The 27,115-nt window shown below is 37.9% G+C and overlaps 1 protein-coding gene across 1 annotated transcript in view; it reads right to left on the bottom strand.

The window, feature by feature from the left end:
* LOC126372766 (neuropeptide Y receptor type 2-like) overlaps positions 1 to 27,115 on the bottom strand; it is a 102,434-nt gene that overhangs the window by 10,223 nt on the left and 65,096 nt on the right. The window contains exon 2 of the mRNA XM_050018642.1: positions 4,671 to 6,199. Within this exon, the coding sequence (XP_049874599.1) occupies positions 4,679 to 5,971 (1,293 nt within the window). The 5' untranslated portion in view covers positions 5,972 to 6,199 and the 3' untranslated portion in view covers positions 4,671 to 4,678. The remainder of the gene's footprint in view (positions 1 to 4,670; positions 6,200 to 27,115) is intronic.

The raw sequence follows: 27,115 nt of genomic DNA, 5'->3' as shown, positions 1-27,115 counted from the left end.
TGACTACGTATAAAAAATATATTAAATATGATATTACACTGTGACAAATAGAACTATTGAACAAATACTTGCACAATGAAATGTGATGTTGTAACTTTAATATTTTGAATAAAATAACATAAATTATATATGAAATAGTCTGTTAATACCTATTTTGATATACTGAATCCGGCTCGAAGGACCATAAATGTTGGATAACTGAGATTAGTGATATTTTTGAATCTGAAAAGTAGACTTGCCCATACAAAACACCGACCCCGGGGTGCTCTGGAGACTGCTAGTGCACTTTCAGATTAAGTTTAAACAGCACAACTTGAATTAATACACTTTTATGTTATTTTAGAAATTTCTTGTATAGAAACGCGCGACGGCGGTAGTCGAGTCCACTTTATTTTTCTTTTTTCCTGGCTTGGGGTGGCGGGAGTTTTTGGCGCGAACCAAAGGAGTTTTTGGAAGGGATTCATGGTCGGTGTCCTAACAATTATTTTCTCACATATTTACAAATTTTACACTTTTATTATTATTAAGTAATGTTTTATAAATCACCGTGTTTTTTGTATTGTTTAAATTAACTTTTTAACACAAGAAAATATTAATTATGCATCCATTTTTGATGCTAAGAAGGAAGTCTCTACCTTTGTCTATGACAATACCGTTTTTATAGTAACCAAAACCATAGACATTTTTACATTTTGTTCGTGATTCGAACAACGATAATGTCAATGTGTAGTAACTGTGTAAAACGCGTTAGTTTGTATGAAGTGTCCAAGGTGTGGCGCTAGGCTTTATATAAAAGTCGGGGTATTACGATGGATCAGTCAGATCGGTCACGCTTATAATGCAGTGATTCATGACCACTACGCGTATATAGTAAACAAAATAAAATTATTTTTAAAACGGAATGTAAAGTGTTCCCCTGTTTACACAGTAGTTTTTTTATTGCCTTTTTATAGTTTCACTGTAGATAAAGTTTTTGGATTGTTTGTTTTGTCGATCTGCCATAAATTTCTATAAAAAATAGACATAAGAGGTGGATACAGTTATAATCCGTGATATCTCAGTTCGGAGACACGTGACTTATGTTGTAGTCTCGGGTTCGAATCGCGGTTCAAGCTCGAAACCTCTGACTTCGACTTTATGAGTTTGAATTTATGTTTATATCATAGATAGGTACTTAATAGATATCATGGTTTCCAGGATTTTTGCCCGGTTATTGTTTAAACACAGCTGGCGAGGAATCCTGTCTTTCTATGTCTGTGGTGTCCGAAAGTAATAAATGTTTCTTTCTTTCTTTGTATACAGGGTGTTAGTGACATCGTAACAAATACCGAGGGGGATGATTCAGCTCATTATTTTGAGTTAATGTCAAGTGGAATTTTCCATCGCCAAATTATAGAGTTCGAAATAATACACGAAAAACACATTAATACATTTTGCGACGGAAAATTTCACTTGATATCAATTCAGAATCATGGCCTGAATCATCCCTCAAAGTTTTCGTTACGATGTTACTAACACCCTGTATATTTTACACCTCTGCCGCTCCTACAAGGATACAGGCGTCATGCTGTGTTATATGTTACAGTCACTAGTCTAGCCTTATAAATAAAGTGGGCATTCTTTGGTATATGACAGTAAGGGTCAGCTGAGACTGCCCTCAAGATCATGCTCAAGTCCCTGTTTTTATATAACAACTCTCACATTGACATAATCTTGAGGGCAGTATCGAAGCTGAAATTTCAGGCGGACAGGCGGACAGGCGGACGGACGGACAAGAAAGTGTATAAGGGTTCCGTTTTACCTTTTGAGGTTCGGAACCCTAAAAACAAAAGCAATAAGTCAATTCAATCGTTTTTCAGTTTCTAAATGTGACTGAAGCGTGTTTTAATTATTTTTTGTTTCCAATCCAATCCAGCAGTGAGTGTGCAAAAACAGACAATTTGTTTTCATTTACCACAGCTATTAGTCCATCTTGTCAACTTGATGAATTACTTAAAAGCACAAAAAGGTAATCCAAAGTAATTTAAATTAATGACGAACATTTTAATCATTATCCTTACAAACGTAATGTTCATTTAATTTAACAAGTAAGTACCTACTTTCAAAGGAAATGAATTGGTTTGCTAATAATAATTAGTTTATTTTAAGCTTAATAAGTGGACTGCGGGGCTGAATAAAGCTTTATTAGTATTAAAGATGTGCCGAATATTCGGTATTCGAAATTGGTGTCGCAAATAAAAATAATTATTATATTAAAAGTAACGTAGAAACGTCAAACGCAAATCATTCTTTTACTAAATTAAAAACCATGATGGCAAAAAACAGACTAAGGATAAATATCATGTGTACATTTCCTTTGTATTTTAAACCAATATAGAGTATATAAACAAACAAACATACTTGAACAATAAAACTTAAAAATAGAACTTAAAAGATGTAACTATAGTTATTTCCTCAGATGGTTTCAGCTAAATTATGCGTTCTTTGAAGACTTACCATAACGTTTATGAACGTTAACGTTTACGTAACGTGAAACCCAATAGTGCGACCGGTGAGAGCCCTCAGCGATCCCCATTTGCCCGGCCAAGTAGATCATGCCATTTGCGGAAAATCTACAATAAGTCTCGTACAAAAAAGAATAGCGCGACCGAATATTATTCGGTATAGTAAGTATTCGGTTAAACCACTATTCGACGCATCTCTTGTAAGTATCTAAGGTAGATTCGAGGGATTTAATTTCCTTTGAAAGGTTTCTTTTGATTGGTTTCGTTCGAAACGAGACATTACTGGCAGCGTTCTATTTTTATAAAAAAAGAAATACTCGTTTTATTTTTAATAACGCATCGTTCGTTCTATGCTTGACCATGCACAAAAATAATAGAAAAGATATTATATATACTGTTAGTTTATCATTCAAGCTTTTCTTTGAAATTAATGAACTATTTTCTCCTATCATAAATGAGAGACTTTGCAGGCTACGTTCCCCAAAAATAATATAGATGGCGCTCTCCAGGTTTAACGTGATAATTACCTATTTTCTCATTTATATATATTATGTATTACTTACAATAAATCAAAAGTCGAAGGTATAATAAATAAATAACAAATATTCTGCATTATAATTTTTCACTCAATGTCCGTCTTAAGTTTTAAAATAATAGCTATTGGCCCCGATTCCTGCAGACACCGCCTAATTTTATTTTAAGTTATATCCGTCATTTTCATATCCGTCGAAAAGGAAAAGGACGGATGATTCACAGCTCTTAATTTTAGGAAGAATGAGTAAATGAATGAATAACCCGGGCGAATCAAAAGGTACGTCGCTGGTATGCAATCCGTTTGACGTGCTGTCTACTTAACTGTGTCGGGTTATTGACGGATGTAAAATTTTTAGACGGTTGGTTTAGATTTGTGCTTAAAATTGACGTGTGTTCCATAAATTTTATGCTTGTCGATTACCCGTCCCTTTCCTTTTCGGCGGATAAGAAAATGACAGATATAACTTAAAATAAAATTAGATGGTATTTACAGGAATTAGCACCAATATTAGCATAATTTTCGTTGAAATGACGTAATTTACCACAATATTAAAACTAAAATTTATCCAAATAATCTTTTGGAATTCCCAACCAGTGAACAGTTGAAAGACAAACGACCGAGATAGGACAGAACTCGGAAACAATGGATTCACAGAACGAGCCAACAAGAGATTTCACGTTCAAACTACTCCGGCGATTCATTTCCGATGTTTTTGTGAAGTTTTCCTGTTTGTTTTGAAAGTCAAGCTTTGCTTGATCTGGGAATAGGCTAGTTTCCAACTAATCAAATCAGTTACTTGTTATTAAACCTCAAAACGCGAAATTAATATGGAATTTGTATGAAAGAGTAACCTGTGACGTCATAGAAAAACGTGACAAAATGTCGCACTTATTATTACATTTTTCTTTTTATTAAAATTCATAAATAAGTTAAATAGAAAAAGAAACAGACAGTTTTAGACCTGTCTTTATTTAGAAATCAAAATTTTTCATAACTTATCTTTGAACTAGGAAACTACGCAATTCATAAACTTTTTTGAAAATTCAAATGTTTTCTATTGTTCTTTAACCGAGTTAAATCATCAAAATGATATTGGCAGTGGAGATCCAATATAATTTATAATGACGTTCGAAACCGTCAGACGTTCTTTATTAGATTTTTTTTATTTTAACGATGACAAAAGATTACAAATTCACATTATATTCCGCATCTCGTGTGTTTAGGTATACAAATACGAAAATAAATATAGGTAAGTACTGGATAAGCCATAGAAATCCCATCAAACTTAAAAATGTCTTTATGCAGTTGGTAACATAATTATACTTTGAACTGTAAATTTATATATAAGTACTTTAAAATATTTTTATCGTACGTTTTATCCGCCTAAAATTACTGCAGCTTCTTAATCTCAACCTGTATAGCTGAGGAAAAGTAGCTGCAAGAAAAGCATATCCCATCCCTATGCTATCTAACAATGTAATTTGTAGTCGACAAATTGGCTATCCGCGCTAAGCTGCCATGACGGACGGTTAGTGGTCTACAAAGTGATTTAATAGTAGGGTATAATATTTACAACTTAATTGGTTATCAGTAAATAAATTAAAATGATAGACGATGAAATTGTAACTTACCATTAAAGCTACAGTGCTGAGACGATGGGCTCCTTATCAGAGTTGACTACAGACTTATCTACGAACATATACATATTAACGCAGTCTTCATTGGGACTCGGATTGCCTTCAGGCTTCTCATCCGGACTCACATTCTCCCCTTCATCCTCGAACACCTTCAAATTATCATTAAACTCAATCCTATATTTTACTGAAGGCATCTTCGCTGTGGAAATCAACGATTCTTGAACCGTCTCGTTGCCGTTACAAGTTTTCTCTGAACGGTACATTCCAGTCCTCTCTGACTGGTTGAAATTCCGCTTCGGCTTCTTAGTCACTAGTGCTCCTAAGCAAGGAAGTATTTGCTTGAACTCTTTACGGAAATTCTCATTCAACCATGCGTAGAGGAACGGATTATAGCACGTGGAAGACATAGCTATGAAGTGCGTTATGAAAAATAAAACCATGTAATAAGTCCAGTCTTCTGCAAATGAATAGAAATCACTACTAATGTTCATTAAGTTAAGCGGCAGCCACGAAAGACCGAATATTGCAACCATCGCTATTAGCATTCTATTCGTCCTTCTTTTTCTTTCTCTTTCTGCGTCCTCCTTTTTGCTATTTTTACTCCCCGGCCTGGATTTCAACCGGTCGTTCAGTTTTATACTAACACAAGTGTAACAGAAAGCCATTACTATAAATGGAACTACAAACTGCATTATAGTTGTGACAGCTCCGAATGCTTTATGAATTTGATCTGACGGCCATTTTTCTATGCAATAAATATCTTGTTCTAAAGCCATATAGTAACCATATGGGAAAGTGACTGACAGAGAAAATACCCAAATGAAAATGATTAGACCAATGCATGTTTTAATTTTCATTCTTGGTTTGAACGGATAGATAATGACAAAGAATCTGTCAATAGCGATAGAAGTCAGAGTTAAAGTGGAAATGTAGACGCTACAGCCTTGGGCATAAGGCATGATATGACACAGTAGACTTCCGAATACCCATCTACCTAAGAAGGTGTAAAGAGGAGTAAATGGTACGGCAAATATGCATAGTAATATGTCTGATAACGCAAGGTTCGTGATGAAAAGATTAGTGACAGTTTGCATGGCTCGGTTTCTTATGACGGCGTAACATACTAGTGCATTTCCAAATATTCCAACAACGAAGATAAGTGTGTATGCTGTACAAAAAGCTGCTTGAATAGCTTTATCCTCGATCGGGTCTGGGGGTTTGGTGGCATTTTGGTAGTCGCTGGAATTGCTGTTAGTGTCATTGTACAGTTCATCGATCCATGATTCGGCAGGCATAATTCTAGATTCTTAACTTGGCATCATAACCTTTTCAGGTTGAGCACTATCATGTCTGAGTAGTCGGTGTTTCATTCGTTGATGTGTTCTTTGATTTTTGATGACAGTTTCTTTCATAGTGTTCTTATTGTTTGATCAACTTCGTTCTTTTTGTGAGTTGTTAGACCAGATTATTGTATGGACTTCCATCCTGGGTTGTTTTCTACATGCTGGGTCTTATTTCTGGACCTGTAACAAAATAAAAATAAGTTAGCTTTGTCATTGTTATTATAGTTTTTTGATTTTCTTTATTTCATTAACACAGTTGGCTCGATCATAATAGATGGTGATACGGGTCACCACATTATGGTCTAACAGAAAGCTCAGTGAGATGGGTACTTTCTTCACCTTGAAATTAATATTCCTCTAACTACCGCAATTGGGATATAGTCAAGACGTCAGCTTATGTTATGTTATATTTTACAAAATAAGTCTTGAGCTTAAGGTCAATACCATCTTATGAAGCTGTTTTATCAGGTCAGTAAAGCTTGTTCGAAGAAACCTTTGCATATTGAGCGGATATTCTAGTGAAAACCAATAAAATTATATTACGATGCAAATGTGTTTCGTTAGCTGGTTTATCGCTTCATAAAGACTGTTATATGGCTGGTAAATAGGTAGGGTCGATTGCTATGTCGACGATAAACTAATTAATTATCGCGTACTGCCTACTATATCATAACGATTTGTGCGTTATAACTTACGATGACTTTACAAGATATTTATGGATTTACGAGATATTTCGGCGGATCTCAAGATGACAGTTACGTACGTTCTGTACGTAGTACTATATAAATTCTACGAATATATTGGTACAGTTCATGAGCCGTGGTAGCCTAGTTGGTAGAATGCTTGCCTCTGAGGTTGCAGGTTCGAATCCAGCACAGGCCTAAACCAATGATTGTCAAATTTGTTGTCGAATTCATGTTTAGATCATAAATTATTATCACGTGCTCAGCGGTGAAGGAAAACATCGTGAGGAAACCCACATCGGAGGTATGTGACCTAAACTGTATTGGGCTGGTTTTCCCTTCGCGCACTGGAAGGTCAGACAGGGAGTCGCTTCTGTAAAAAATCTGTCGAATCTTCAGGTTAGGAAAGCGGACCTTGTGAAAAACGGGATAATGCTAGGGAGATGAAATAGGTACGGTTCATCATAGCCATGAGCTGTGAGTTGTATTCTTGGGTCTCTGTCCGCCTCATTAGTTATTACGCGTGTAAGCTTATAAAGATATAGAAATATATATTTCAGATAAGGGTAACAAAAGTGCAATTATTACCGAACAAGGTTCAATTTGCTGACCTGCGGAATATATGGCAGGGGTCCTAGATTGTTTGGCACGATTCCAATCAGACATAGGCGAAAATTAAACAATTACTCGCAAGTACTTTGATTTACGATTACGGCAATTTTAAATTTTAATTTTACGTATGTAATTCGGTGCGGCAGAAGTTTTTTCATACGTCAAACGGACAGACATACATCACATATTTAATGGCCATAATTCATCAAAAGGCCATGATCGCGTCGCTGGCGACGGTCGCCAAACAAATCATTCGAAATGTATGGTAGGTAATTTACTTGACGACGCTTTGGCAACGAAGTCACTTCAAGACAAATCGTTTGGCGACGTTGCTGGCGACGTGGCTATGGTGTGTGGGTGAGTTCTATTGTCTATTAGGGTGGCACAAGTTACCGGAAGAGAATCGTATATATGACAGGTTTCCTGTCCACTGTTGTATAGATTCTTATTAAAGAAAAAATTTAAATCGAAAAAAAAGCTGACTCGGACGGGACTTGAACCCGCAGGTCTTGTCAAGCCGGGACGAGCGTGTTAACCATTACGCCACCGGGTCCTCCGGGTCCGGGTCCGGGTCCGGGTCCGGGTCCGGGTCCGGGTCCGGGTCCGGGTCCGGGTCCATGCGATTTTTTTTCGGCCTATGTGTCGTCGTGTATTATATGTGTGTGTGTGTGTGTGTGTGTTTGTCATTCTTATTGCCGCAGCAATCTTTTCCAGGCAACCCTTAGGTACAGGAATATACAAATGTATAGTGTAGTGTGCTTGTGTGTATGTGTATAATACACGTTACGTAATTGTAAACTGAGGTAAAGTTTTATTGACTTAAAACACGATTTGCCTAGCTAACACTTGTGAGTTAGCGTAAATTGTATTATGAAGTTGTACGAACTCAAGGAACATACAAGATACACAATTACATCATATCTAAGGAACGATGCGAAGAACTTTCGTTCTTCCGTGAGTTCGTTCTAGGTTCTTATGTTTTCGGAAATACCCCAAAGTCCATATCCCTTAAAATGGATAGAAAAAATATAATTCGATATAATTCGCGTGCGGCGAGGGCAGACATATATTTTAATTAATTGTGTATTAATTTAGATAGCTAGCTATCCGTTCCTACCTCCGTACGCATGGATTTCGGTTATCGCCAGTAGCTTGTATTTTTTTTCCATCCATTTTATGAGATGCGCCGTTGTATGAGACATTATTATCATTATCACCAGCCCATTAACGACCCCACTGCTGGGGCACGGGCCTTCCCTATGGATGGATAGGGAGATCGGGCCTTAAACCACCACGCGGGCCCAGTGCGGATTGGTGGTTATTAACGACTGCTAATGCAGCCGGGACCAACGGCTTAACGTGCCTTCCGGAGCACGGAGACATACCTAAAATCTATTATCTATGGTTATACTATATACTTTATTGCACTTATCAACTAGTTACATCACAAACAAGAAATGGACGTTTACAAGGGTGGTGGTTAATCATATCTCTAGTGCGGGCAAACGAAAATTTCATCGTCTGTATCAATTTAATAATCTTAAAAAGTAATAGAGTTCATTTGAATATTTTCGTGGGCTTTAGTTATAATAACCAGCGCTCCCTACAGTCGTTTGTAGAATTCTCAGTTATACATACATATATAAACTCACGCCTATTTCCCACCGGGGTAAGCCGAGACTATGGAATTCCATTTGCTTCGATCCTGACATACTTCTCTAGCTTCCTCCATATTCATCAATCGTTAAATACACGCACGCTGGTTCATAATAGATCTATTGAACCTTTTCTAGGGAAACTTCATTTATAATATCGATATTATCAATTATCATTATTAACAATTGTAAGAATAATTAATTTCATAATTAATTAAGTTCGCGACCCGACCTTATTGTAGGCAGAGTAATAATTTATCTATTGTCAGTGATATATCGATTTTATTGGAATGTAATCACTTTAAGAGTGAGTATTGGGTCAATATGCCGTTCTGATTCTGTCGTATTCTGCAATTTATTACCGCTCATAACGCGATAAAGGCAATTTAATCATACTTCATCTCTGTCTGATGAAATATGTTGTTAGAAAGTGTAATTGGCGATAATAATGTAAATTGTAATATATCATGAGTTATTATGATTTTATTAGCTTCACAGTGGCCACCTATGACCCAACCTTTCGCTGGGGGGGAACCCCTATGCCTCCCCCCCAGGATCCGCCCTTGTTCACTGACTATGTAAACAAAATATCGAATTAGACGATCTAAACGCTGTAGTGGCGTCAACCTCATTGGTCAATGTTCTCGTTTAAATTAACATTCTGGCTGGAAATAATTCTTAATTCAAATCAACAAGCGAATTGACAAGCGAAGGACGGCATTATTTTTAAGAGCTGTCTAAAATACCAGTCAGGCAACCACCAACTTAATTTGATTTGACAGGACTAAGACTAGCTCCATCTCTTTCTTGTACTTCCCTCATTCAGCGCTTATCGCTATCGACCCACTAGGGTTGATTAATTCTTTCAAATATTTTTCCTCTCAGACGACGCCCTGAGCCGAGGTTCGCGCCCAACCGGGCACCCTCAGGCCTGTTGTCTTATTCGTTGTACCGGGTGAGAGCCTTCAGCGCTCCCCATTTGTCCGGCCATGTAGTTAATGCCATCTGCGGCAAATCTACAATAAGTCACGTCAAAAAAAAATCTTTCTTGTACCTATTGTAAGTAAATACAGCACTAATTTAGGAGCTGTCAAACTAAAATTACGTTAAGTTTGTGTCTGCCAGAATAGGCACCAATGCAACATTAAACATCCTTAATTTGTTTAATAGGTTTATTAATTCTGTTTTAACGTTTTACACGCTTACACGCACGCACGCTTTATATTAAGTTATCAATGTGTAAAGGTAAAAATCCAGATATTTTAAGAGTGGCTGATGAATTTTCAACACTTTTGGGTATGCGCCAAAAACTCGATTCAGTGAGTGATTGAAAACCAACCTTTATAGTTCACATTTTGTTTTTTTTTCTCTCAGTTACGTCAAACAGTTCTATGGCTGACGTGATATTATGTTTATTTATATTTTCTAAATAGTTGTTATTTTCTGTCTGTGAACACATATCTAAAAGTTCTTTTGAATGTGTTATGAAACTATATTGAAGGATGAATGAAGATTCTTACGAAAATGAGAAATTATTATGCAATTTTGAATATAAAATTTTGACGCATAGCTTTGCTAAGCCGTATTTAAATAACATATCCTATATCTACCGACTTATCACGTAAAACAAACACGTAAAAATGCAGTTATTATTTAACAATATTCTTAACATAAATCTACCTTATCTGTTTTACGTTCATCGTTTTGCGATGTCTCGGACACGTTTATAGCATTTTACATACATACATACATAAACTCACGCCCGTAATCCCTAATGGGGTGGGCAGAGCCACAAGTAATCAAAGACAACTTGCAGCCACTGTTGATACGATGTTGTAAGCTGGATATGATGAACCTTATGGTGATAAGGGATCAGCCTATCACCCATAACATTAGTCCATCATGTTAGAGCACACAATCCCTCTGTCGGTTTTTACGACATGCCCGGGAAGACAAGCAGCTGAACGTTTTCTATGTTTTTTATTTGCTCCCAGAACAGCACAGAAGCATTATAGCATTTTCATTTTGCCAAATATTTGATATCTACCACATCGAGCATAACAATGTTTCACGCTACATCGGAAAGCTATGTTAAGTACTTACCTACATACTTGGTTTGTGGTAAATATTCTAGAAGACTTTAAGGGCGTTTTCATACTAGCGGGTTGCAGGTGGATTCGAAGCGGGACGGGCGCGCAGCGAATACGACGCGACTACGCCGCGGATGCGCAGCGGAGACGTCGCGAATACACAACGTTTTCGTCGAGTGGTCGCAGCGTGATCACGTACGATACCCTCAGTAACAAAATGGATTCCGACGACGAAACAATGCTTTTTGTTTTGTTACTCCGAAGACGCAGGAGACGGAAACAAAAACATTTAAGAATTTGTGAGGGTGACTATTTTGCGTTGTAAACGAATAAATATAATTGTAAAACTTTCGTGTGATGACAAAATATAAATTCAAATATATAAAAGAATAGAAAAAGTACGAGTTCATAAGATTATTTTATTTCACTTCTATAATATGTGGAAGTTTGTAATTGGCCTTCTGCTAGTTATTTTTGTAGTCATTTGTAAACCGCTTCATTATAGCTTCGAAACTGCTATCATAAAATAAATGAATAAGCAGCTGAATACCAATATTTTATGTTTATTTTTTTAAAGAACGTCTAGGGCCCTGTGCCGAGGTTTCTCTTGCAGCTTCTTTTCCCCGGCTATACAGGTTGTGAGAAGCTGCAGTAGTTTTAGGCGGATGAGACGTTCGTTATGTAAAATTGACGATTCAAAGTGTAACTATGTTACCTACTGAATAAAGATATTTTTGAATTTGAATTTGAACGTATTCTATAGTCTTTTGTTTAAACTTATAGTCCAGCAAACTTTTTACACTGCATAGTTAGTTTACAAAGAAATCACGATCGCGATCCTATTAAACGAGCTCTATTCTACTATTCTATACTTTACACATTGATCAGTTAACTAGAGTAAAGCTCAACGGAAAAACTTCCGTAATTGCTTAAGAAGTCATTTTGTAAGGAACTTAATACTGCATTGAGAGCGAAGTAATCAGTTTCAGAGCGGCAATGTACGTCAGGTTGTTTCCATTGGCTACTTTAATCCGGGACGCTGATTCGACTGTTTATTCTATTATTATTTTTATTGAAAAGATTGAATGTTTTCGAAATTTGATTTCGAATTTATGTTTGGATCATAAATGATTATCACGTCATCAGCGGTAAAGGAAAATCGTGAGGAAACCTACATTCCCGACAAATGTGTTTCGAAGGTATGTGACCTAATCTGTATTGGGCTGGTTTTTTCTTGGCGATTTGGAAAGTCAGACAGGCAGTCGTTTCGTCAAAAACGGGACCTGTCTAATCTTCAAGTTACGTAAGCGGATCCCGTAAAAACGGGACAACGCCAAGGAGATGATTTTTATTAAAGATTTGAGTGCGTTTGACCATAAGCCCGCCTGATGCGGGCGGGCTTCTTATTTCTTATTAGATGGCTAACCAGCCATCTTGGTGGAGCACGCAGTCTTAAATAGTGCCTATTCACTCTTACGTTGAAAATCCTCAGATTGTATATGTATCGAAGAACGCATGGAGAGAATTCCTCTCTTTAGCAGCTCGAATCTAGCGGTTCGAAGGGGAGAAATGTCGACGACATATGGATATCTAAACACGTGGTTTAGATTTGTTTAAACAAACAAACGCGATTCGATACTTGAATCAGCCTTCTGAATCTGAAGGAAAAATCCGGACGTCTTTAAACTCCAAACGTCTATTACCACTCTAGATTGGGACATTGATGTTTTAATTTTAGAACTTTTAAATAGTGGAATTATTGATGTATTATAATAAAATGTTGTGTGAAAAACAAATGAGATTTGAAACTCATAGTAAGTAGGTACACATTCTTTCGTCCCCCTTCTTCATCTATCGTGTGGGTTGTGTCAGTGTCGTGTGGGTGAAACTTGGTGCCAGGATTACTATTGAACCGCCAAAGGCCCTTGCCTCCTTTTGAATAATGGAGAAGTTACTTTCCGAAGTGTAGTATAAAGGAATATTTTTAAGTATCTATACTTACAAATTAAGAGAAGGTGCAGGTCGTGTCGTATCGGGAGGTGAAGGTTTTGGCGGGAAGAAGAGAGGAATGGCGGTTACTCCACCGACAAGAGCGCAGCTCTTAAATAGAGAGAGAGAGATACTTACAAATTATGCACGGTTCCCAGTTTTCTATTGGCTGAAAGGAATTTGCGTCAAACAGTATCACTTGGATCCGACGAGCATTGTTTAGCACTTAAAGGTTTAACTGTATTAACAGCCCGTACATAAAAAAGGTTTTTGGTGATAAGATAAAGTGGCAGATGATTATGCTCCTATGTGTGTAGCGCTTACCGTTTTGTTCGAGAAAAGTAAAGGTCGTGCGAATACATTTAGCAAATATACTTTGTGTAGTGTGTGTGAATAGTGAAGCATTTGCATTACATATTCCCTGAGTGTAACAGCCTCCATGGTCTAGTGGTTAGAGCGTTAGGCTCACGATCTGGAAATCCGGGTTCGATTCCCGATGGCGACATTGTCGAAATCACTTTGTGAGACTGTCCTTTGTTTGGTAAGGACTCTTCATGCTTGAATCACCTGATTGTCCGAAAAAGTAAGATGATTCCGTGCTTCGGAGGGCACGTTAAGCCGTCGACTATTAGCCGTAAAAACACCTCCACCAACCCGCAGTGGAGCAGCGTGGTGGAGTATGCTCCATACCCCTTCCGGTTGATTGAGGGGAGGCCTGTGCCCGGCAGTGGGACGTATATAGGCTGTTGACGATTCCCTAAGTTTAACATATTACACAACATAATAATCATTCTTAAATCCGTATCCAATCCGTATCCCAAATTTCATATCCGTAACATCCCTGAGTTCAGACAGTTGGGACGGTCGACAAAAAAAGAATGTAGGCATATGTTCTGGCTACCCGTGCGAAGCCTGTCGCTAGTATGGAATAAGGTTAACACTAGCTTGGTAGCAACATTTGTCGCATTCCGAACAATGGAAAGCTTGACGACATTTGTGTAAGTTCCTACAAGAATGCAATTTGTGTTGACTGACTGTGACTGTTCAGTGCTGCGCCAAGTTTGTTGTTTCTTACTACCAACTTGGAAGGCTGCGCAGTTGATTTGTTTACATCGAACTTAGGAAACTACTTTGCTCCCGTCTGGTTAGTAGTTTGTGAAAATGACAGATTAATGATAAATATTATAAGCTTTAAACAGAATAAAAAAAATTACTTACAGAGGTCGTTATAAAATGTCGAATTAATTTTGTGCTTTATTATATAAGTAAAATTAGGAAATAAATTAAATAGAAATTACGGAAATGTTTATTATTCGTTATAGACTTGTAGTAATTTAGATTTTACATTTCATAATTTATTTTTGACCTAGGAAACTATGCAATATATTAAAATGACTCACGTAAGACCACCATCTGACTTATAACATTATCTATGGCAGTTGAATGTCGAACATAACTTTAGTAGCAAGGTTTTTTTTAATATTTGACAAGTGTTATCTAACGATTACTGCACAAGATAAGAGGAATAAATTTACGGGGAAATCCCGTAAATAAAAACGTCATGAAGATCTGGGGGATTAAAAAAACCCAAATCAAAGCAATTTATCTAAAAAAGCAATATTGCTGTTTGACATTTTTTTGCATTGGGCACTTAAGGTAGGTGCCCAATGCAATTATATGCGCAAATTTCAAATGTCACATAGCAATATTGCTTTCTTAGATGAATTGCTTCGATGTGGCCATTTTAACCTCCGTGTAGTTTCACAGTAATATAAAATTCGTTTCACTAACCGACAGGTGAGTGAATGTCGCCTCTTAATATTCAATATTCTTTATTTGCATACTATGATGGTGTACAAGTTTGTAAGTTACATATATGAGTTTCACATCACAGACCCTTTCGGCCACAACAAAATAGAAGTTTAAAAGAGAGGAGGAAGCTTTTCAAATAGTAACATCAGTATCATTAAGGTATTCACTAGTGCTGTAGTAACATTTATTAATGAGAAGTTCTTTTATTTTTTTAATAAAGATTTTGTCACTTTTTTTCTTTTAATATGTTAGGCAGTTTATTATAAATTTTGATGGACATCACATATGGGCTACAAGAATGTAGGACGAGTCTCTTAATTCGGATCAGTACCTTCTTTGCTACAATAATGTGAAAAAAAAAAACAAACAGAAAAAAGTGAGTGTACGAGTTCTTTCACCCGTCATTATCAATGCTGGCTGTTACCATAAAGATAACGAATGGTACGCAAATACGATGTTGATGTGACGGAAATATACGCAAATATTTCAGCTGATGTGGCGTAATGTAAATTATGTTTGTGTTTGGAATCAATCGTTAACGCACACTTGAAATAAAATTAGGAAAGAAGAAAAAACAGTGAAGTAGGTACTTATTACAATTGAAACGGGAATTTTGATTTTTACCGACTTCAAAATATATTTTTAATAATAATAATAAACTTAACACTTTTTACACTTTTGTTTTTTTTATTTTATTGAGTGAATAAACGTAACACTTAACACACTGATTTGATTCAGTCTTTTCTTCTTCTATCGTGTAGATTGTGAGGTGGATTATCAACCCCATCTACCCTGTTGTCAGGGTTATTACTGAGCCACCATAGGCCCCTGACATGATTCACGTAACGACTATGTTCTTTCATCAGTAAGTAATAACCTGGTGTCCTAACTAAAATAGGAACCAAAAAAATGATTTTTTGTGATTTGTCCCCATCGGGATTCGAACCCGGGACCTCCGGATTGTTAGCACAACGCTCAACCACTGGACCACGTCAGTGGTCTTTGGCGGCTTAGTAATAACCCTGACACTTGGGTTGATGAGGTTGGTATTCCACCTCACAACCCACATGATAAGTAGTAGTAGTTTCTTTTTCTTTTTTGATCTGCCCTGCTACAGATAACATACGAGAGACGAGACTATAACAAAAAAGCGAAACTTAGTTTCCCTGTCGCGTATTGCATTCTTTACTTGGCAGGATAATATGTGGAGCGCTGAGTGCTCTCAACCGGTACAAAATTGAAGACAACAGACCTGAGGGTGCGATATTGGATACCAAAAAAAAAAGAAAAAAAAAGGGAAAATATTTATAAGTGATAAGTCACGTCTAAAAATACTGGATTTCCCGTTCAACCCCACCATTTATTTATTTATTTATTTATTTATTTAATTATCTATTTATTTATTTATTTAATTATTTATTTATTTACATTTCACGACTTTACAGTGCAGAGGCGCCAAAGCGCCGTGAAACTTTAAATATAAACAATAATATAATTAAACATTATGAAATTAATAATACCATCACATACTTAAATCAAATCAAATCAAATATACTTTATTGCACAGAACTAGAATTTCAACAATCAGACATAACACATGAATACAGTACAATTTGGGCGGCCTTATTGCTCTAGAGCAATTTCTTCCAGGCAACCAACAAAAGGAAACAAACATTTACAACTTGGATGCGGGATGGTGCAACAAAAAATAAATAAATAAATACCTAAAAGTAAAACTAAAGTTAATATAATAAATACTCTATACTATACGTACATATATTAATAAATACTCAATTTAATATAATCCATATATACTAAAAATATACCTAACCATAATCTAAAGAAAACTTAATATAAAACTTAATACTTAATATTTCGACACCTACAAACATAATCATATCCAAATTATATTTACTATCGCTTTATTGCCATCATAATTATTCCAATAAATGTCATAATGATAAAGTTGCGACATCTATATCGCTGGACGATAAAAAAAAGTTTATTTAGGTAAAATCTACGACACACATATACATTTACAACATTAAAATATACACACATTTACATAACAAAATGAAACGCGATAAAAAATGAACACTAAATAATTAAAAATGAACCATTCGAATAAGTGAGATATTTTCATTTGGAATATCTATTCTGCTTGGATTAAAAGAATGTTCTGTGAATTCAAACATTATTTTTTTTATTGTTAAACGGTTGCAATTGTTTTCTCCTTTGGTGTATTTATAATAACAAAAGATAAACATAACTTAACATAACGGCCTCTGTGGTCCAATGGCTGAGCGTTGGTCTCACGATCTGGAGGCTCCGGATTCGAATCCCGGTGGGCACATATAATAAAAATTATTTTGTCGTCCCTAGTTTGGTTAGGACATTACAGGCTGATCACCTGATTGTCTGACAGCAAGATGATCCGTGCTTCGGAAGGCACGTTAATCTGTTGGTCCCGGTTACATGAGCCATGTCAGGAGCCTTTGGCGGCACAATAATAACCCTGACACCAGGGTTGATGAGGTTGGTAATCTACAATAAGAAGAAGACTTAACATAACGTAAACATAATATAAACAGCTTCTACAGGTTTCACGTTCACTGCTGAGCACAGGCCTCCCCTCAATCTACTGGATGGAGTATGGAGCATACTCCACCACGGCGCTCTTCTGTGCATCGAGGGGCACGAAATACAGCGATGTCGGCTGTTGTCTCGAAACGTGTAAAGTGGGTAATATAAAAAAATAAACATTTATTATTTAGAACATTATGAGATAAAGAAGTGAGGTGTGGGTATATGGTTCATCACCTCTGACTACCCCAATTGGTGTATAATCGTGAGCTAATGTATCTATGTAAGATAAAGAGCAGACACTAAAAAAACCTAAACCTAACTATACATATAATCAATAGAGGATTCCTTGTTCAAATATTTAATCAATGGCTTCTACATTAGGTATATTTTTTATTATCATACAATCATCATCTCCCCAGCGTTATTCCGTTTTCAGAGGGTCCGCTTACCTAACCTGAAGATTTGCCAGGTTTTTTACACAAGCGACTGTCTGTCTGACCATCCAACCCCCGAAGGGAAAACCAGCCCAACACAGGTTAGGTCACATACCTCCGAAACGCATTGCTCAGTATGTGGGTTTCCTCACGATGATTTGCTTTACCGCTGAGCACGTCATAATCATTTATAATCCAAACATAAATTCGAAAAACCAGTTTGGAAAATCATAGGTAGGTTAAGCCCGCGCTTCGAACCTGCGACTTTACAGTGAGAGTCAAGCGTTGTGCCAACTGGGGTATCAAATTACATAATACACTTATTTTTGACGTGTCTTATTGTAGATTTGCCGCAGATGGCATTAACTACTTGGCCGGACAAATGGGGAGCGCTGAAGGCTCTCACCCGGTGGACATAAATCACCTATAAGTAGCTACATACTACTAAAATACCTGTTATATCCGGAATAATTTATGAAAATCCATTTGATTTAGAGGTCTGCTATAGGACAGTGGATTATCCTTCTTGGGAAGGATTTAGTAAGGCGCCTAAGGGTCGGGTTTGAAAGGTAAAAAATGTATAAAGATCTGGTAAAAGATTGAAATATATAATATCTATTCCTTTCACTAGTTCGTATTTCTTGGAAAGGATATTGAATGGGGAATTCATCATCATCCTCTTGCCCTCATCTCACTCTAGGTGAGATTGGCACAACATGCATTCCTCTTCCATTAATTTCTGTCAGTAGTCATCTCAGTACTCACACCTTTCACACACTTATCCTTTTTAGGGTTTCGTAGCCTAATGGCAAAAAACGGAACCCTTATAGATTCGTCATGTCTGTCCGTCCGTCCGTATGTCACAACCACTTTTCTCCGAAACTATAATAGCTATACTGTTAAAACTTGATAAATATGTGTATTCTGTGAACCGCTGTGAAAAAAACAATAAATTTTGGGAGTCCCCATACATAGAACTGAAACTCAAAAACATTTTTTTCATCAAACCCATACGTGTAGGGTATCTACTCGTATGGACAGGTCTTCCAAAATGGTATTGAGGTTTCTAATATCATTTTTTTCTAAACTGAATAGTTTGCGCGAGAGACACTTCCAAAGTGGTAAAATGTGTAACTTCTAAAATAAGAGGAGGATAAAACTAAAAAATATATGATGTAGATTAGCATGCAAACTACCAACGAAAATTGGTTTGAACCAGATCTAGTATGTAGTTTTTTTTGATACATCATAAATCGTAAACCTAATTTACTTTCATAGTTAAAACATCAAAAGTTACTACGAACTAAAAAAATCTTTTACATTATGTTACTTGCTGTTACGGAACCCTTCATGGGTAAGTCCGACTCGCACTTGGCCGCTTTTATTTTACACAATCCAACTATACATTGTTCTATTCATTGTGGTTTAAGTTTACGCGGTTATTAGCATAATTATAACACATAATAACGGGTTCTTACCGCGTTTAAAGCAGGGATGTGAGACTCCCGACACACTCACTCACTCAGTCACTGTTGCAAGCCCAACCCACTCCAATCTCATCAGTCATCCTGTGATCATGGCACTTGCAACAGTGTCGAAATACCGGGAGTCTCATATCCCTGCTTTAAACGCGGTAAGAACCCGTTATTATGTGTTTTAATCTAACTATACTTTCTTGGGTCTTCTCCTGCCCCTGCATCGCATCGATGATTTATTTCTTCACTGTAACATGCATAGCAGTGATCACGGAATAGAAAGAAGACGTTGGAAAGGCCCTAACGCGCATTTTGTATGAGAACCGTTGTCGCCGCCGCGCCGGTTCGACCCTACTCTTTTTTACTTGTTTACTTTCATAGTTAATCTACAGACAGAGTAACTTTCGAATTTATTAGTATGGATGACGTCATTACAATGTATGGGAACGACAACATTCCAATATTCGTTTTTTTATTCACATTGCGAATGACGTTTGTTTGAATACCATGGACATGACATGAATTGTGGAAGGGCGTATTGTGTGTTTGAAAAGCTAATGAATAGGGGACGTGAGTAATTATTAATTATGATGGGTATAAGTAAGGAATATTATAGATAAGCACGCCCTGGACACAACATAACATAATAAAGAAAGAGAGAAAGAAAGAAACATTTGTTACTTCCGGATACCACAGACACAGACAGACAGGTACATTACATTTAACACAGGACAGAAACCACACGGAAATCAATAAGTACACAGACAAAAAAAAATAAAAAAATATATCCAAAACAAAAAGAAAAACAAACCAAAATCATAAAACAATAATAATAAAACTAAGCTTACGACTTTATCTCAATTGGGTAGTTTTCTAGGTCAAAGATAAATTATTAAATTCTGATAATAAAGGTGACTTGAAACGTTTTCTTTTTTTATATTTAACTTATTTCTGAATTCTAATAAATAAACATACATACATACATAAACTCACGCCTATTTCCCACCGGGGTAAGCAGAGACTATAGAATTCCATTTGCTTCGATCCTGACACACTTCTCTTGCTTCCTCCACATTCATCAATCGCTTCATACACGCACGCCGGTTCAGAGTAGATCGTATTGAACCTTTTCTAAGGACATCTCCAATTTGGAAACAACAAATAAAAATGTGCGACATTTTGACACTTTTTCTATGACGTCAAAGGTTGTTCTTTCATACAAATTCCGCGAAAGACTATCTCAATTGGCGTAGTCAAAGCTACGCGTCTATCGCAAGATGAACTAAGTACCCACACCTCACCGAGCTTTCTATTAGACCAACGTGACAGTTGGTAAGCCGTATCGCCTTCTATTATGGTCGAGCCAACATAACTGTGTCAGTGAAATCTGTACTTAAGATGAATTAATAAGTCATTGGTGCAAGTTTGGTATCAGGGATTCGAACTGGCGCTCCCCGATTGAGAAGCAAACCGGTGTAGCACAGAAGCACAGTGACATTATAATATAAAAATCTCATATTTACCGTGTGCCGCCTTACTGCGTAAGTGCGAGTGAGACAAATAGTCCGCACGCGTTTCTCCCTTACTCCTTACCGGCTGACGTCCATTGACGATTTAAGTAAGACCCAGAGGGGGTGAGGTAAATGTAGCTCGGCGCCAGATATGAATTGGTGCGGGGCGGAGAATTACCATTCTTAGTATTTTATTGTTTTGTACATAGGTAATAATAGTTCAATGTTCTAGATATTCTATCTCCGGAACCAATCAGTCAATACTAAAGAGAGTAATAAAAGCCTAAATGACATATCTAGCGGAACACGTGCGTCCCTTTTATGTGTCGAACCAATCACCTGCACCTGAGAGAGACTATAAAAACAGAATTAGGAAACTCTTTTTATTGTTGCGAGCCTGGTACCCGTTGATCATCAACGCTTGGGATAGGTCCGCTTACTAAACCTGAAGATTTAACAGGTCCGGTTTATTTTTCCGAAAAAACTGCAATACGTCGCTAATGCATGCGTTTATACACACTATGTGTGTCGTAATGCGTGCTAAGCCTGACAGTCAAACCCCCGGGCGGAAAACCAACCCAATATTACACGTTAGATCACATACTACCGAAACGCATTTCTCGGAAACACAAGTTTCTTCACGATGTATTCTTTCGCCGCTGAGCACGCAAAACCTGATTATGGTATGGAAAATTGAATAAAAGTGCACACATTACCTACCTACTTACTTCAGAATGAACTGGACATAAGCATTACGTTTTATTTTTCAATTTACTTTATTGTTACCTAATTTAGCTTAAGAGTTTTCTTCCAATCTGTTGGAACCTTGTTAATAGCTTTTAGTTATTAAGAATTTACATTGTAATTATGTGAATGTAGCTGTAGGTAGGTCTAAGCCCATCGAATGAAGTAAAAATAAATTAGACTGATTAGCGTAATTTCCAATGATTTCTACGGAGTCAAAAGTGTTCAGAAGATGACTTGCAATTACAACTTTTAATACGACGTCCTAAATGGACTCCCCATGGCCAAGTCTATTGGAAAACACCAAAATCGCATATCCATGCGATAACCGATCACACCGTGAGGTACCTAAATAATACCCGACTGCCTGAATAACTCTGATTTTGAATTTCGAATGCGATGTAGTCAATAGACTACATTTTGCACCGCTTCAATCGTGTTGAATCACGATCGTTTTGTACAAAGGCCTCGTGCATTGGTGAAATGTGTTATTGAATTGAAAGTACTTACAGCAATTTAACTTTTATAAAAGTCTATTGCAAAATATAATATTCCAGTGAGCATTTTTTCTTTGATTCGGTACTTTACATAGACGATTGCTTTTTAAAATTTCATTAAACCTTATTTCATTGACCAATGAGGGAATTTCCAGGCTACTTTGGCCAAAAACAACATAAGTAGATGGCGTCGTACATCTTTAACGTGATAATAACCGATTTTCTCATTATTCGCTTACATAATTATTCCAAAATACAATGTAATGGCAAAGGTTCTCGAATGGCGACCACGTGTCGGACGACGCTCAGTGGGTAGGCCCGCTAGAAGGTGGACCGACTATCTGGTGAAGGTCGCGGGAAGCCGCTGGATGCGGGCAGCGCAGGACCGATCGTGGTGGAGATCCTTGGTCCCCCAAGGTCTATGCCCAGCAGTGAGCGTCGTACGGCTGATGATGATGATGATGATGATAATGTAATGGCAGAAGCATATATAAAATAATTGTTGCTTGATATTTGGATCACAGTCATTATGTATATAATTACGTTGCTATTGGCCCCGATTCCTGCAGACACCTCCTAATTTTATTTTAAGTTATACCCGTCATTTTCGTGGTGTCTACTTAACTCTGTCGGGTTATTGGCCGATGTAAAATTTGTAAAAGGTTGTTTTAGGTTTCTGCTTAAAATTGACGTGCATTCCATAAAATTTATGCCTGTCGATTACCCGTCCCTTTCTTTTTCAGCGGATAAGAAAATTACAGGTATAACTAAAAATAAAATTAGATGGCGTCTGTAGGAATTAGCACCATTGCTTCTCTATATTTGGATCAGAATAATAATGGGTGGAAGATATTGTAATTGTGCCTGGGTGTAATGAAAAGGTTCATCCAAAAACAAAGAAAGATGCACCATGTCTGTTATCAATGAAATTAGAAGGTCAAATGAAGAAAAATATGTGCAGTGCCATCTATTTTGTTATGGAGGAACGTAGCCTGGACAGTATCTTATTGGGAATAGTCGTTATCCCGATCGTCAACTGTTTTTCTTATTGTATTTTTCTAAAAAAAATGTCCGCCATCATGTTTCTTTTTAAAGAACTGGACCATAGAGTTTCGGCCAAAGGAGTATTTACTTCGTTTGGCGACAACAACTATCTGTATACAATTGTATAAATGGACCATGATATATCAATATATTGTATTGAATGAGCAATCGTGTGGAGCAATAAAAACGAATTATTGGTTCGGTACAACACCTGGTGTTTTACAATTATATTTGTCGCATAAATATTGTTGAAAGGACTATAAATAATTAAGTAACATTCAGGGTTTCAGTGAGACAGTTTTATCAGTCAATCAAATCGAATCAAATATAGGTACTTTAATACACACAATTTAGCAACAGTACAAATGAATCTATTCCCATCATAAAAAAGCTTATATAAAAATAATCGGCGGGTACGTGCTGCCTATATGATTATTGTCATATAGGCCGCTGGGCTGTGTCAGCGGGCTGTGTCGGCGGATTATGCCGGGAGGCTGTGTCGGCGCCCGGCGGGTTATGTCGGCGGGCTGTGTCGACGTGTTGTGCCAGTGGGTCCACAGCTTTGGTGTGCATAGCGCATTAGGAATATCGTGTTGCTGTTATAAGGTTTTGTCTGCTCTCCAACATATATATGTCGTCGTTAGCGATATTATTAGCGATAATAAGATAGTCAATTGATACCACAGTACTAGTGAATCTTGTAACCTTTTATGTGATTGGTTGTTAAGTATGGTGAACACCTTGTGGTGGCGCCACTATCGTTTTCCCGCCACATGGGGACAGAGTCGACGGCAGACACGACTTTTTCCCGCACTTTCATTTTGACGAGCGCCGAGTAAAGACTACTACCACCTGCCGTCGAACCTGTCACGTTCACTATACCCTGCGAACCCTTATTGTAACCCGGATTGGACCAATATAACTTCTGATTCTGCAAACCTCGCTTGCTTTCACTGGATACCCCGACTCACCTGCAACATGGACAACCTACCACGAGACCTGGGAGAGGAGCCGCCTATCGTACCGCCCGACCGCCCGCCGACATCAGAAGTGGGATCACTTCAGGCACCTTCTACGTCTGATACCCATTGGCGGCAGCTGCTCGAACAGCAGAACCAGAACATGTTACGTCTTATTGAAGCCATGCGATCACCGAGTACGATACCTACTGCAATCACGCTCCCAGACTTCAACCCGGACTTACCTGACTCCGATCCACGAGCTTGGTGCTCGACCGTGGATATCTGCCTGACGGAACGGCCACTCGAAGGTGGAGCCTTGATCATCGCCCTCAGCAAATCCTTAAAAGGTACCGCGTCAACCTGGCTTTCGCACACATCACATTCTGGAATGACGTGGAACAATTTTAAGGACATGTTTCTGGCACGCTATGATATTGCCGAGACATGCGCCGCTACGATTATTGAAATAAATAACAGTCGGCCCAAAGAAGGAGAAAATCTGTCAGCGTACGCTAGTCGTCTGCTAACTTCACTCATGGCAAAATGGAAGGATATGGAGTCCGAAGAAATTGCCGTTTCCTATGTTCTCGCTCATCTTGCACACATCGACATTAGAATTAATCGGATTGCTTTTACGACGGACATTAAAACAAGGACGAAATTAATTCAAGAAGTTCAAGCCTTTTCATTAAAGCGTAAACAAGAACGTGGTACGGACAACTTCGCTCCCGATACGAAACGTATGAAAACGAACAACAATCCAAGAGATGGCACCAAAAATCACTTACAGTGTCACTACTGTTACAAATTTGGACACAAATCTTTGGACTGCTATACACAAAAAAACAAAGGATTACCTGCTTCACAAGGATCGTCATCATCCAAACATCTTGCCACGGAGGCCAAGAAGCCTGTTACCTGCTTCCGCTGCGGAGAAAACGGCCACATAGCACCACACTGCACAAGACCGGGTGGCAACAACGCTGGCGCGGGCGCGCCAGGCAGCGCTGCACACGAGCGACGTGTCAACTTCTGCGAAGTACGCGGCGTACGCGGGGAATTGACACAAACCGGTGAGTCGTACCCTTTTTATTTTGACAGTGGTGCTGAATGTTCTCTCATTAAACGAAGTGTCGCGTCTAGGTTTACGGGAGTGCGTTCCAATACTAACGTACGATTGACAGGTGTAGGTAACGGTAGTGTTTACTGTACCGAACAAATTTCATGTGCGGTAGTCATAGACGGTCATTGTTTAAAATTGTGTTTTCTAATTTTACCAGACGACTATATGCCGTATGACATTATGATAGGATCCGATATTCTTGGCTTGGATATGACTGTTATTCTGAGTAATGGACGTTTGTCAATATCCAAATCGATTAACTGTTTGAGTGCAGTCACGGAAATCGATTTGACTACAATCGTTACCGATATTTCGCCCGCGTTTATTGATAGTCTCAGTCGTTTATTAGGCGAGTTTTCATTTGCGTTTATTAAGGGTTTACCGTCGACAAGAGTGACATCAGGCGAATTAAAAATAAGACTCAAAGATCCGACTCGCACAGTTTATCGTCGCCCTTATCGATTAAGCCCACAAGAGAGAGAGGTAGTACGTACTAAAATAAACGAATTGCTAAGTGCCAATATAATTCGTCCGAGTATTTCTCCGTTTGCAAGCCCTATTCTCCTTGTTGACAAGCGTGACGGTTCACAACGTATGGTGGTTGATTATCGCGAACTAAATTCGAATACGATTCCTGATCGATTTCCGCTACCGCGTATCGATGACCAGATAGCTCGCTTACACGGTGCTAAATATTTTACGTGCTTAGATTGTGCTAGTGGATTTAATCAGATACCTATCCTAGATTCTGAAAGTATCGAACGGACGGCATTTGTAACACCGGAGGGGCAGTTTGAATATTTGGCTATGCCCTTCGGGTTGCGCAATGCACCTAGTGTTTTTCAAAGGGCCGTATCTAACGCTTTAGGTGATTTGGCTAAATCTTATGTGATCCTATACATGGATGACATTTTAATACCATCACAAACCGTAGAACAGGGTCTGGTTCGCCTACGGGAAGTGTTAGTTGCTTTGACCAATGCTGGGTTTTCACTTAATATTTCCAAGTGCTTGTTTCTCATGCAACGTGTTGAGTTTCTCGGTTACGATATTTCTGCAGGACAGATTCGGCCCAATCCGCGTAAAATTAAGGCACTCACACAGCTTCCTCCTCCCGAAAGTGCCACACAGTTGAGGCAATTCATAGGCCTGGCGTCGTATTTTCGAAAATTCATTGAAAATTTTTCTCAAATTATGCTGCCTTTGTTTCAACTAAACAACAGTGCTCAATTTTCCTGGAAGCCTGACCATGAACAAGTGAGACAACAAATAATTAAAACTTTAACTGAAAAACCTGTGTTAACTATTTTCGATCCGGACCTTCCAGTTGAATTGCACACTGATGCAAGTTCCATCGGCTATGGTGCTATTCTTTTTCAAAAAGTTGATGATAAATTACGTGTTGTGGAGTACTACAGCCGAAGAACCACAGATGCAGAGTCTCGATACCACTCTTATGAGTTAGAGACTTTGGCGGTGGTGAAGGCTGTAGAACATTTTCATCACTACTTACAAGGACGTCATTTTGTTGTTATTACTGATTGTAATTCCTTGAAAGCGTCCCGTGACAAGGTCAATCTGTCGCCAAGGGTCCATCGCCATTGGGCATTTTTACAAGCTTACGATTTCGAAATTCAATACAGAGAAGGTAAGCGTATGGGCCATGTGGATTTCTTGTCACGCAATCCTTTACCCGAATTATTTACTCTAGAGTCTCCGGGTGAACCTAAGCCTACTTTTGAGAAAGTACAAGAGAAACGTGTCGACATTGCAACTTTAACAGAGAATTGGCTGTTGGCCGAGCAATTACAAGACGATGAGATCCAAGCTCTTGTCGTCAAACTAAAAGACAACCAGCTTCCTTCTGATATTGCAAAAA

This window comes from Pectinophora gossypiella, chromosome 14 (genome assembly GCF_024362695.1).
Source record: "Pectinophora gossypiella chromosome 14, ilPecGoss1.1, whole genome shotgun sequence".
Lineage (NCBI taxonomy): Eukaryota > Metazoa > Arthropoda > Insecta > Lepidoptera > Gelechiidae > Pectinophora > Pectinophora gossypiella.
The sequence above is the reverse complement of the archived record's forward strand: the minus strand, read 5'-3'. Positions and strand labels throughout refer to the sequence as shown.